The sequence below is a fragment of the Moschus berezovskii genome, chromosome 12 (assembly GCF_049115385.1).
Source record: "Moschus berezovskii isolate FMDL1 chromosome 12, NW_MosBer_1.0, whole genome shotgun sequence".
Taxonomy (NCBI): domain Eukaryota; kingdom Metazoa; phylum Chordata; class Mammalia; order Artiodactyla; family Moschidae; genus Moschus; species Moschus berezovskii.
In genome coordinates this window covers 69,888,325-69,900,538 of record NC_142471.1, presented here as the reverse complement: position 1 = coordinate 69,900,538, position 12,214 = coordinate 69,888,325, and the positions used below count along the sequence as shown (strand labels likewise).

General features: G+C 53.5%; 1 protein-coding gene across 5 annotated transcripts in view; it reads right to left on the bottom strand.

Moving 5' to 3' along the window:
- Positions 1-12,214, bottom strand: part of NEURL1 (neuralized E3 ubiquitin protein ligase 1) — a 72,965-nt gene that overhangs the window by 22,248 nt on the left and 38,503 nt on the right. Inside the window, exon 1 of one of the 5 annotated variants that reach the window (XM_055424733.2) lies at positions 11,003-11,257. The exons of 3 other annotated variants lie outside the window; for them this stretch is intronic. In XM_055424733.2, the coding sequence (XP_055280708.1) occupies positions 11,003-11,036 (34 nt within the window). In that variant the 5' untranslated portion in view covers positions 11,037-11,257. Of the gene's footprint in view, positions 1-1,775; positions 1,890-11,002; positions 11,258-12,214 lie in introns of those variants that run through there. One more of the 5 variants, XM_055424732.2, reaches the window with a different exon arrangement.

The window sequence follows — 12,214 nt, the reverse complement described above, 5'->3', positions numbered from 1 at the left end:
GGCGCTGGATGTAGTTGCCCCATCGAGAAGAGGTGCCCCTGGGCTCAATCCAGCCTCAGACATAGCTTGACTCCTGCTTCCAAACAAAAAACTGCTGGTGAAAAGTAACATCACACACTGTTCAGGGCTGTATACATAGGCAGAAATGAAAACATAAAAAGAAATACCTGCTAGGTGAATGGTAACAAATGTAGTACATCTATAAACAGAGTACTACTCAGCAGTGAAAAAAGAATGAACTACTGGTAGGAGTCTCAACGTGGATGAATTACAAAATCAACACACTTAGTGAAGCCCGTTTTTTTTTTTTTTTATTTGGATATAGTCCATGGAGCAATGGCAGGGCCTCCACTCCTCCCACCCTCCCCCACTTGGTACTAAGTCTTCAAAACACAAACTAAGCTAGAGTGATAGCAAGCAGATTGGTGGGTACATGCGGATGATGGCAGGAAGGGGAAACGCCAAGGGCTGCAAGGGGACACCTGGGGTGACAGTGACAGACGTGCTTGCCCTCCTGCTGTGTAAGGGTCCCAGGGGTGTCTGCGTGTGTCGAAACCTACCGAGTCATATACTGCAATCCCCTGTGGTCTAGTGTGCATCAACTAAGTGTCAACAGAGCAGTTTTTAAAGATGCTGAGCCCAGCAGCTGCTGAGAATCTCTTCTATGAGGTCCCCGCCACAGCCTCCACTTAGAATGCACGGACGAACGGCAGGGCCTCAGCTTCCTTCAGGACACTCCCCACGCATCCTAGTTGGGATCCTGGGCCCTGGGTAAAGATCTAGGAAACACTGGTTCAGAGAAAGGACAATGAGGACGCCCAGGGACAGGACACCCAGGCCCTTAAAAGGGCCATTCCCAGGGCCTCCATCCACAGCGAGGGCAGTGGGTGGGCAAGGGCAGCCCAGGGCCAGCCCCCCTGGCTGACAGCTGAGCAGATGGAGAACGGGGCGACCCTGGTCCCTGGGGGCAGAGTGTGCATCCAGACGTGTGACCTCAAAAAAGCACACACACATCTGTGAGCACATGAGGGTAACCCAGACCCTAGGAGACATAGGAAGGAGAGAGACTTTTCTCTGTCCTTATACACACATTTACACGTGCAGTGTGAGCATACAGACATACCATGTACACACGGATGAATGAGACAGTGCACACGTCTGCTCCACATGGGCCATCCATCTATAATAACAGCAGTCACTCATCAAGTGCTAACACGTGCCAGACTCTGAACTGTGAGCTTCACACACACTTAACTGGTTTCACCCTCACAGCAAACTGATGAGGTGGGAGAGACAGTACAAGCCCATTTTCCAGACGAGGAACCAGCCTCTGAGGGACTAAGCGGTTTGCCCAGGGTCACACAGCCAGCAGGATGGGGCTCTCGGAGCCAAACTCAGGCAATCCGACTGCAGGGCCCGGGACCTACTACTCAGCATTTACAGGCTAGAAAGCAAGGGTTTGGATACGTTTTTTTTAAAATGCACTTTAAAATATGGTCAGAACTGATGAAACCTGAAAAGATATTCACCTGGGTCAGACCTAGAATGACCTCATGTGGCACACAAGGGGCACCTAGCCTTCTATTATCTTGCTCTTCCACGGTACACGTGTGTATGCTGCCAGAACACAGAGAGGCAAACCGTTTCCATACATGGTCCTCATCCATCACTGCTAGGATGCAAAACGGAGCAATCAATGTGGAAGATGGCTTGGCAGTTCCTTATAAGTTAAACGCCAATCATGTAACCCAGCAATCACACTCGGAGGCACTTACCCAAGAGAAATGGAACATCTGCACGATGACCTGTACACAAAGGCACCGCAGCTTTATTCATAATAACCCCATACTGGCAACAGCTTAAATGCCCTCCAACTGGTGAATGGGTAAATCAAACATGTACGCCCACACAATCAATACAACTCTGCAATAAAAAGGAACAGCACTATGATACAACAAGCAGGAACAAAGGGATCCCCTGGAGAAGGAAATGGCAACCCACTCCAGTATTCCTGCCTGGAGGATTCCATGGACAGAGGAGACTGGTGGGATACAGTCTAAAGGGTCCCAAAGAGTCAGTCGCAGCTGAGCAACTCACAGTTTCACTTTCACAGCTTTGATGCCAAGGGCCAGAGGGGCAGCTGAGGGCAGGGCTTCTCCGCAGTGCATTTCAACATACAGTATGACCCCTTAAAACCCCCATTCCATGGATGAGCTGCCAATCAAACTGGTTAATCAACTTGCTTGAGGTCACACAGCAATAAAGTGGCAGAGCTGGGACTTGAACCCCGATCTCCCAATGTCATGTTTGGGGTCCTTTACTCTACTCAGTGGCTGACACTAGAGATCATTTTCCCCGTGAGCCCAAGATGGCAGGCATAGTGGTGAAAGGCTGTGTGGAGGAAGTGTTGGCCAGGTCCAGTCGGGAGCAGCCACAGCAAAAGGTGTGAAGACGCCAGGAGGCCTGTGAGCTGCACAACTGCTCCCCCAGTAACCAGTGGTCCTGGGTGGAGCCCCAGTCTCTCCATCTGCTCCCAGGCAGGCTCCCCTTCATGACAGGTTTACAAGCTTCTAGGGAGTCATAGTAGGAGCACCCCCTCAGGCGAAGCTGGTGCTGACACAATGGAAACTCTCCCCGCCCCACCCCAGCCCATTCCTCCTGGGCATTTATGAGCTGCCAGAAACAACCCTGGCCAGCCCTCTGGGTGACCCTCGGCCAGTTCCAGACCACATTCCTGCCTCTTGGTGGGGTCCAAGGCGGGGATGCTCAGTGTAGCCTCTGGAGTGACCTCCCCACTGCCCCCGCCCATACCCTGCCCCAGGACCATCCTGGCAGAGCCTTGGGTACCTAGGCTGCACGGAGCTGGGCTGTCAACGAGAAACCAGGAGGAGATATTGAGTATCTGCTCAATACTTATGACAATAACCAACCTCTGTGTGGCTTAACAGGCAGTGTCTCCCTGACACTCCCAATGACACAGGTCCTCAGAAGTGAAGCTACTCACCAAGGTCACCCAGCCAGAGTGAAGAGCCCAGATCCGAACCCAGGCCTGCTGCCTCCAAACCCAACTCTGAGACCACATTTTTCTCATCTGTAAAATGGTGACCACAGCAGACCTCCATGGCATTCTTATAAGAATTAAAGAGATGCTGTATTTACCAGCAATCCTACTCCAGGGCATATATCCAAAGCAACAATTAGAAAAGATACATGTAGCCCAATGTTCATTACAGCACTTTTTACATATCCAAGACGTGGACATAACCTAAGTGTCCATCAACAGATGAATGGATAAAGATGTGGCACATATATACAATAGAATATTACTCAGCCATAAAAAAGGAAATAATGTCATTTGCAGCAACATGGATGGACCTAGAGTGAAATAGGTCAGACAGAGATATCACTTACATGTGGAGTCTAATTTTTTAAATTATACAAATGAACTTACCAAAAAATTAATCTGCAAAAAATTCATTACCAAAAAAAAATGAATTTATAAAACACAAAGAGATTCACAGACTTAGAAAATGTACTTAAGGTTTCCAGGGTATAAGGATGGAGAGAAGGGATGTTAGGGAGTTTGGGATAAAGATGCACACACTGCTACATTTTAAAACAGATAACCAACAAGGTCCTACTGTATGGCACAGGGAACTCTGCTCAATGTTCCATGACAGCCTGAAGGGAAGGGGAGTTTGGAGGAGAATGGATACATGTATACGCATGCCTGAGTTCCTCTGCTGTGCACCTGAAACTATCACAACATTCTAAATCAACTACACTGTAATACAGTTTTTTAAATTAAAAAACAAAACTAACCCAGTTAGTTAGTAGTTGCTATTTCTATAGTTGTAAATAAAAGTGTGAAAGTGTTAGTCTCTCAGTTGTGTCTGACTCTTTGCAACCCCATGGACTGTAGCCCACCAGGATCCTCTGTCCATGGAATTCTCCAGGCAAGAACAGTGGAGTAGATTGCCTGCCCTCCTCCAGGGGATCTTCCCAACTCAGAGATCAAACCTGGGTCTCCTTGCATTGCAGGCAGATTCGTTACAGTCTGAGCCACCAGGGAAGCCCACAGTTGTAGACAATTATATTACTGTTTCAATTAACATCAATCTGTGCTCTCCTACACCTCTGGTCAAGCTATTTCCCCCGCCCTGCATATCTTCTCTCCCTGCCTCACCCATGCCTCTGCAAATCCCACCCATCTTTCAAGGCCCAGGAGAATCCTACTATGTTCAAGATGGCCTGATTCTGAACCTGTGGACCTGAATACCAGTGCTGGCATGATCGTTTACATTGCTAACAAGGGAGACGTCTCACTTTCTGGACAGTATGGAACAGGGCAAAGAGCAGGAGCCCTAGAAGCAGGAGGTCCTGGGTTCAACCCTGACCATGCCACAGATTTGCTGTGTGACTTTGGGCAAGTTACTTCATCCCTCTGGACCTTAATTTTTTTCTCTGTGAAACAGAGTCATAATAGCTGCCCTGCCCACCTCTCCAGGCCATTGTAAGAACCCAGTGAGTTCACGGATATAAAAGAAATTTTCAAACTTTAACACCTGATCCCAACATAAGGTCTTATTGTTTCTTATAAAAGCAACAACCACCACTATAGGAAATGATCAGTTCACTTCAGACTAGTTGGAGGCCAGACACCCTGCTTTCATTTACCCCAAACACCGTAAACCCGGACTGCAGAGTTGTCCTGACTTGGGCTGCTTTACACACGGTCACTAAACAGGGATTCCTCTGGGGGGAAGACTCAGAGGATGCCAGAGAGCAGGCGGGGAGGGGCTTCAAGTGAGAGAGGTGATTGTAAAACTGCCCAGATGTGAACTTCTCTGGGTTCCCTCCAGGGGCCCACCTCCCTCACCTGCTTCTAGCCTCGAGGCCTGGCCCAAGCCTATTTCTCTTCTAGAAACCATCCCTTCCTCCTTCCCACCTATAAACCTGCATTTCTATCACTCATCCTTCAGACCTTGATTTTAAAGCCCACTTCTCCCAGAACTCTCTCATTCCCAAACCAGGTCCAGAGGTCCCATATGTCCCTAACAGACCTTCTACCACCCAAGCAGCCTTTGTCAAATCTGGATCCTCCACAGAATTCAGACCAAATGCCTTGAGGCACCCACTGTAGGCAATGCATTGACTTGTCTTCCTCACACCCAGAATGATTCTGGGCGTGTAAGAAAAGAGTCACTCAGACCATTTTCTGTGTTCTGCGGCTCTCTGGCTAGGAAAGGCTACAGGATTATTTATGTGTCTCCCTGATGGACCGTGAGCCTCCTGAAGGCAGAGACCAATGTCTTTATTACTGCTGTTTTCCCAGCACCTAGCTCAGCACACAAAGCAGGTGCTCAATAAAAGCACTGAATAAGCTGCCCCTGTTCACTTCTTCAGTCCACTGAAAACTTGCAAGTGACCAGGCAGCACCCACTTGGTGCCTTGCCCTTTCTGGTGCCCCGTGGATAAATCAGAGAAAGGGGACGAAAGGCACAGCTTCCTTCATTGCCCAGAACCAGAATCCCACACTCCATGCCTGACTACAGTCCAGGCTGCTCCAGAACCTTCCAGCACTCCCCACTTTCCTATAGGGAGAAGGAGAAAAATTGCAAGGGTTGACTTTTTTTTTTCTTCTGTATCAGGAACTGACACCAGATGCCTTTCCTGTACAACCTCATCTCACTCTGCCAAGCCCTGACAGTTAGGGATCTGTGGGAAGCAGCCTTGAAGATGTCCCCAGTGATCCCCACCTCCGCCGCCTGGCAGTCCCTCTGTGATTCTGTAAGCCCCTTCGTAATCCTCTCCCCTAGGGTGTGGAGTGGCCCTAGCAACTAGCTCCTAACAAACTGAATGCAGCTGAAGTGACGGGATGGGACTCCCAAGCCTGGGCTGTAAACAGCCCTTAGCCTCCATCTCTTTTCCTTGCCTCTCAGGTTGCTCCCTCTGGGAAAAGTAGCCTCAGTGTCAGGTGGCCCTGTGGACACGCCCACATGGGAGCGACTGGGGACCACCAATCACCAAGTAAGTAAGCTTCGATGGGGCGCCCCCTCAAGCCTTCAGATGAGCCTGCAGCCCCAGCCAACAACTTGACATTAACTTCAAGGACATTAAACTGGAGGCCTTAGCTACAGTGTCAAGATTTCTGACCCACAGAAAATGTGAGATAATTAAATGTGTGCTTGCTGTTTTACTGGTGAAGGAAATGGCAATCCACTTCAATATTCTTGCCTAGAAAATCCCATGGACAGAGGGGTCTTGTGGGCTACCGTCCATGGGGTCACAAAGAATTGGATGTGACTGAGTGACTGAGCATGGAAGTTGCTGTTTTAAGCCACTAACTTTCGGAATAATTTGTTATGCATCAATACAGATTACTTAGTTCCACGGTACAGATGAGGAGACAGAGGCTCTGAGAGGCAGTAATTTGCCCAGGGTCACACAGTTAGTAAGCAGTGGAGCTGGGCTCTGACTTGCAGACCTGTCTGGCTGTGCAGTCACCCTCACCGGCTGCAGCTGGCCAGCCAGCATGCTCAGTCCACTCTGCCCAGTGTGAACCCTCCACTCCACCCTGGTCAGCTTCTCCATGACCTCTGCAGCCCCCATGCACACCCTTTGTTGTGTAGGGTTAGGGGACATGTTAGCACCCGATCATCTGACCCAGAGAGCTTGGCCATGGGCAGAGCAGGTCCTGCTGCGCCCTGGAAGACCGAATGGATCCAGTGACCAGGTGGGTAAAAGAGAATGGCAGGGAGTGGGCGTGGGCAGGATGGGCACCCTCGCAACCAAGTTAATCTCCACACAGAGCCTCCTGCTCTCATTTACTCCACGGCATCCCAGTCCCTGACGTTTCCAGCAGCCAGATGTGCATACAGATGTGTCTCCCAACACCGGCACTGCAGGGAGGGAATCAGCCCTCCTCCTCCCCCTCCTCACCCCAAGATTCCAGAAGGGGATTCCAGATGACAATCCTTCTGAGCCCCTGTCTTCCCAGTGCCCCCACAAAGTGCCCCAAGCCAGGCTGGAGAGAATGAGGGGGAGCATGGCTTAATCCATGTGCCACACAGACCATCGCCCCCAGCTGTCCTCTGTACGCGCATGCGTGCATATACACACAGCGGGTATGTCCAGGTAACACGCTGTGCCAGGGGCCTGCCAAGGCTGGAGGAGGCAGAGATGCAGTCTTGGTCCTTACAGGCAGCCAGGGTGTATGGTGTGTGTATGTGTGTGTGTTCACTTTTGAGCGCACACAGGCCTGGAGGGGCCTCTGTGGAGACCCTCACGTGCATGTACACTGTGCTGGCCGGGCACCAGGTGGGCTGCCCTTTATGCCTGCTGGCTCACTGACTCTTTCCACAACCCTTCCAGGTAACCCTTACCGCCCCCACCCACTGAGACTTAGACAAATAAAGGCACTGACCCAGAGTCACACAGCCAGGAAGAGCAGAACAGGATTCAAACTCTCACCAGGAACACCCATCTCACTCCCTCTCCAGCCCCGCCTGGCCTGTCACCCAGCTCAGGGCTCACATCTTCCCTCCCATCTGCTCCCCTAGACCATCTGCCCCACCTATGTTGATGTGGTCCAGCAGCCAGGGCCCGAACCCCACATTCTTCCTTCTCCCTCGTTGGCCAAGCATCTGTGGGGTTCCAGACACTGGGCTGGGTGAAGGGAACAGATAGGGATCAGCCTAATTCCTCACACCCACAGGCATAAGTGGGGTGAGTGTGTGTGTCACCTGTGTTCACAGATACACCTGCCAGGCTCTGGGGGGGCTCACCTTGGCTGAAAAGCCTCCAGAGCTGCTGCCGGGAGACAGGCGGCTTTTTCCATGCTAATCCCAGATCGCCTAAGTCCCTGTGATGGCCTCTCCCCTGCTGCCGGAGTGAGAATTAAGGAACCATGGAAGGGAAGCAGGGAGTTGGCCGCGGAAGGGACAAGGTCTGGATTCCCTCTGAGCCGCCAGCTACGTGACCTCAGCCAGCCGTTTCCCTTTCTGAGCCACCGCATCCCCTTCTGTAAAGGGACAGTGGGAGCCAGTCTCTCAGGCCCCTGCACCCCAGCATCTGGAGTTCGTTGGTCCAGAGACCAACCTGAGGGTGACATGTGTGTCTGGGTGCATGTGTGTGTGTCTTCCACACATCAGCCCCTCAGCAACCGGTCCATCCTTTGCCCTGGGTTGCAGCGGGGTGGGGAGCACTGAAGACAGTGAAGGAGGCAGGAGGGCAGGATGGGGGCTGGGAAGGAGAGGGACGGGGGCCTCTCTCTGTGCTCTCCCCCACCCCCATCCTGCCCTCAAGACAGGGAGCAACTCTGGAAATCTGCCTCATGAAAGAGATCAAGCGTGTAACTGCCGAAACCATTTTCCAAATGAGAATTAATCTCTCCCAAGGGTCCCCGGCCAGGCTGATCCCAGCGGAGCCGGAGCCCGACTCCTCACCACCAGCTCAATCACATACACACACGCGTGTGCGCAGGCACACACACACACAGGACTTGTGCAAAAACACTGACCTCTACCAAATAACAGACTTTCACAAATGTGGCTGCTCACACACGGAAACCCAGACACAAAGTGTTCGGCCTCTTAAATATGACATGGATAGGTATACATTATGCAGGTACCCACACACAGAGGGCTAAAGCTCAGATACAATCAGCAGACACCAGAAACACAAACAACCGGGACACATCCACAAGCACACTACTAGAAAAACCCACACACAACCCTTCACCTCGCACTGTAACCCAGCAACCCAGAGTCTTCAGCCCCAACCAAACCAAACCCCCAGGCACCCAATCAGGAACGAAGGACCTCTGTGCTCCAGAGTCAGGTTGCAGGGCTAACAGCATCCCTAGGAAGGAGCAAGCCCCTGGCATCTCCCACTTCCCCCAACTCACCTCCCAAAAGAGGGTGAGACCAGAGCCCCTGAGGCAGCCAAGGTGCAGGCATGGGGCCCGCAGGTGCAGACACACATGCAGGGTCCTGGCTAAGGGGCTCTGTGGGCACAGGCAAACACTCACTCTCCATGACCCCCAGCTCCCCCCACCTATTCGTGTTGATGGCAGGCTGAGGGCGGAGCTGGGATCCACTGACGGGGGCCCAGGCAGAGGAGAGTGGCCCAGGTAAGGGGCTGGCAGCCAAGGCCCTCATCCAATGGTCCGACTCGTGGCATCTCAGCACATCCCCCGCCAAGCCTGCTCCCCGCGAGAGAGGGAGGAATAGGACATGCACCTCAGAACGCCTCTCCAGGCCCTTCAGGCTTTCCCTGTGTTCAGTCCTTATTCACATTGTCTCCTGCAGCCCTCACAATGCTCCTATGAGGAGGCTACTATCATTAGCCCCATTGACAGATGAGAAAACCAAGGCTCAAGGGGACACCTGCCCGTGCTGCCACCCATGTCTGTCTCCTCCAGAGCAGGAGTTCTTGATGGCCATAGGTCATCTCGGGTACTCTTGGGGTCCCACGTCCCTCTGAACCCCGGGCTCCCAGGCAGCTGAAGATAGCATGCTGTTCTGAGGGCCTCTTCGTCCTTCCCAGGCCACGGGCCTGCCCAAGTCTGACTCCAGTGGAAAATGCCAGTTGGCTCCAGACCCTATGCCAGCAGGCCCCACTGGGGCCAACAAGCCCAAGAGGAGCCCCCGCCCCACAGACGGGCAGGGCCAGGCCCAGGTCAGGCCAGTCCAAGTCTCAGGCCAAGGCCCAGGCCACTGGCACTGCCTCTGGCCGGCTCCGGATTATGTGTCTTCCAGGGCCTTCCATCTGTCACTTAGCCCTCTGGGCCCAGGACAAAATTCATTTCCTTTTAAGAGAGCCAATGATTTGCTTTTCCCACGTTTCCTTCCCTGCCTTTTTCTTTTTTTAATTAGAAATTACTCTGTCAAAGTCCAGGGCCCAGAAAGGGGAAGTCACCTGGTCACCAGTCCTGGCCACGGCTTCCCAGTCGCTCCTGCCACCACCCTCCTTTCTTCCCAGGCGTTTCCCGGTTCCTCGGTGCCCACTGAACCCAGCAGATGGACGCGGCCCCACCTCCTAATGCCCTGCCCGAGGAGGGAGGAGGCACACAGAGGGAAGTGTACCAGGGACTCCCCAAGGTCAGCCCACGCTGTTCTGGCACCAGCCAGTTTGTACAGGAACCCCAACTCCTGGGGCCCAACGATGACAAAACAAGTCCCTGGGAAGGCTTCCCCTTCTGGGTCTGGTGCCACATCGGCCATGTTCCTCCCAAGACCACAGCTCTGGAGCCAAGCAGACGAGGAGAGAGGAGTAGGGGCAGGCAGCAGTCACCTAGCGGTCCTCTCTCCCACCCCTTCTTCACCTGCCAGCCTCCTGGTTCTGCCTGAGGTCTAGGTGAGTACGGATGTGAACCCCAGGAATCAGAAGTTCACTGATCTCCCCGGCAGAGCACATGCTTTCAGAACTGAGATCAGGCAACGTGGGGGTGTCACTTGCACACCCCTGTGTGCTTAGGCACAAGTCAGCACAGGTACACATGCACAGACACCTCCAATGGGCACAGAACATGCACACACGCGTGTACCCACACATATCTCCACGGCTCCGTCATGGAGCACAGCACTGACCTCCATGGCCCATATCCCAGGACCCACAAACAGATCCCCCCCCCATCTGCCTAACTGAGGGTTGCCTTAGTTCTAGGAGAGGGACCTATGGACCCTGGACCTCACATCCCACCTGGCGCTGATCAGCACCCTGGGGAGGTAAGAGGATGAGGAGGCTTTGTGGGGAGACTCCGCTGCCTGACCGACTGCCAGGGAAAGACCCCTCTTCCTGCTTTGCCCAACCTCCTGTTTCCATCCCCTCTGCCCCAGTGCCTGTCACTCAAAGGCACCCCCTTCCAAGGTCCCAGAGCCTCCCCAAGAGGCAGGGGGGATGGCCAAGCCCTCAGCCCCAGTGCTTCTTGGTCCCAGCCTCCCCAAGCAGTCCCCAGGCTGGGGATGGGCAGACCCTCAGGTGTCAGCCAGGGCCTTACCGTGGAGGGTGCTCCGGGTGATCTGTCCCCCCATTGCGGGCAGCGGGGAACACGGCCACCTCCGTTTGGCCGGCTGGCCTCGTCACCAAGCCGCCCTGGCGGCCAGCTCCCCTCCCCCTGCCCCCCCTCCTCCTCCGCCGTGGCCAGCGGCAGCCGGCATGGCAGGGCCGAGCCCGCCCCTCCCGCACCCCCACACACACGGCACACTGCCCGCAGGACGGGCCACACACGCACGCACGCCCCTCTGGCCAGGCTCAGAGCCGCCTCCCAGCTCCCACCCACTCCCGGAGCCTCCCCCACCTCCCCGCACTGGTACAGGCGATGGGATCTGTCATGTTTATTTACATAAGGAGGAGGAGACTAGAGGCTTCCTGAAATAGCCGAGCTCCAGAAAGCGCTGGAGATGCCCCAGCCAGAGCGCAGACACACACACACACACTCATGTACGCACGCACACATGCACATTCCCCATCACAGACACACACACACACAAGCTCACCATTCACCTAGGCCACAGACACGCACACGTGTTAGGCACCTACTGCATGCAGACACTGGGAAAACAATGGGATACTGTGGTGAGCAAGACAGACCTGGTCTCTGCCCTCAAGGGGCTTACAGTCTCACTCGTGCAGCTTAATAACAAAGAACTGACATCCTCCTAGTATCTTCCAAGTGCTCCACGCATATTAACCCCTTTGTCCTCACAGCTGAATGATAAGGTCAGCACATGGTTATCATCAACAGGTACCATCATTATTGCTGAGAAATGAGATGAGAGAACTGAGGCTCAAAAAGGCTACCTACCCAGAAGGTGACAGGGCTGGGAGGCAAACCCAGGCAGTCTTGCGGAGGGGGTCGGGGCAGGGGGTTAGATTCCTTTAGCCCCCACACCAAACCTTCGCTTTCATCACCAACACACAAAACACACACCAGCATATACAGACCACACTACCTGTCTACACCACATCACAGGTATATGCACAAACGCAGGCTCAAAAGCACTTGAAAGCACTGACCACTGTCAAGTTACCTCCTGCTCACCAGTACACACCCCTGTACAGACACACCTCACAGTGTACACACACAGCACATGCTCACTCCCGCAGACTCGCAAAGCCTCTGAAGAAATCCTGAGGTGCAGAACCCTGTGGACGGGAGGGGGCCAAGAGGACAGAGGGTGGTGGGAGGGCAGGCCCTCCGGCCCTGGGC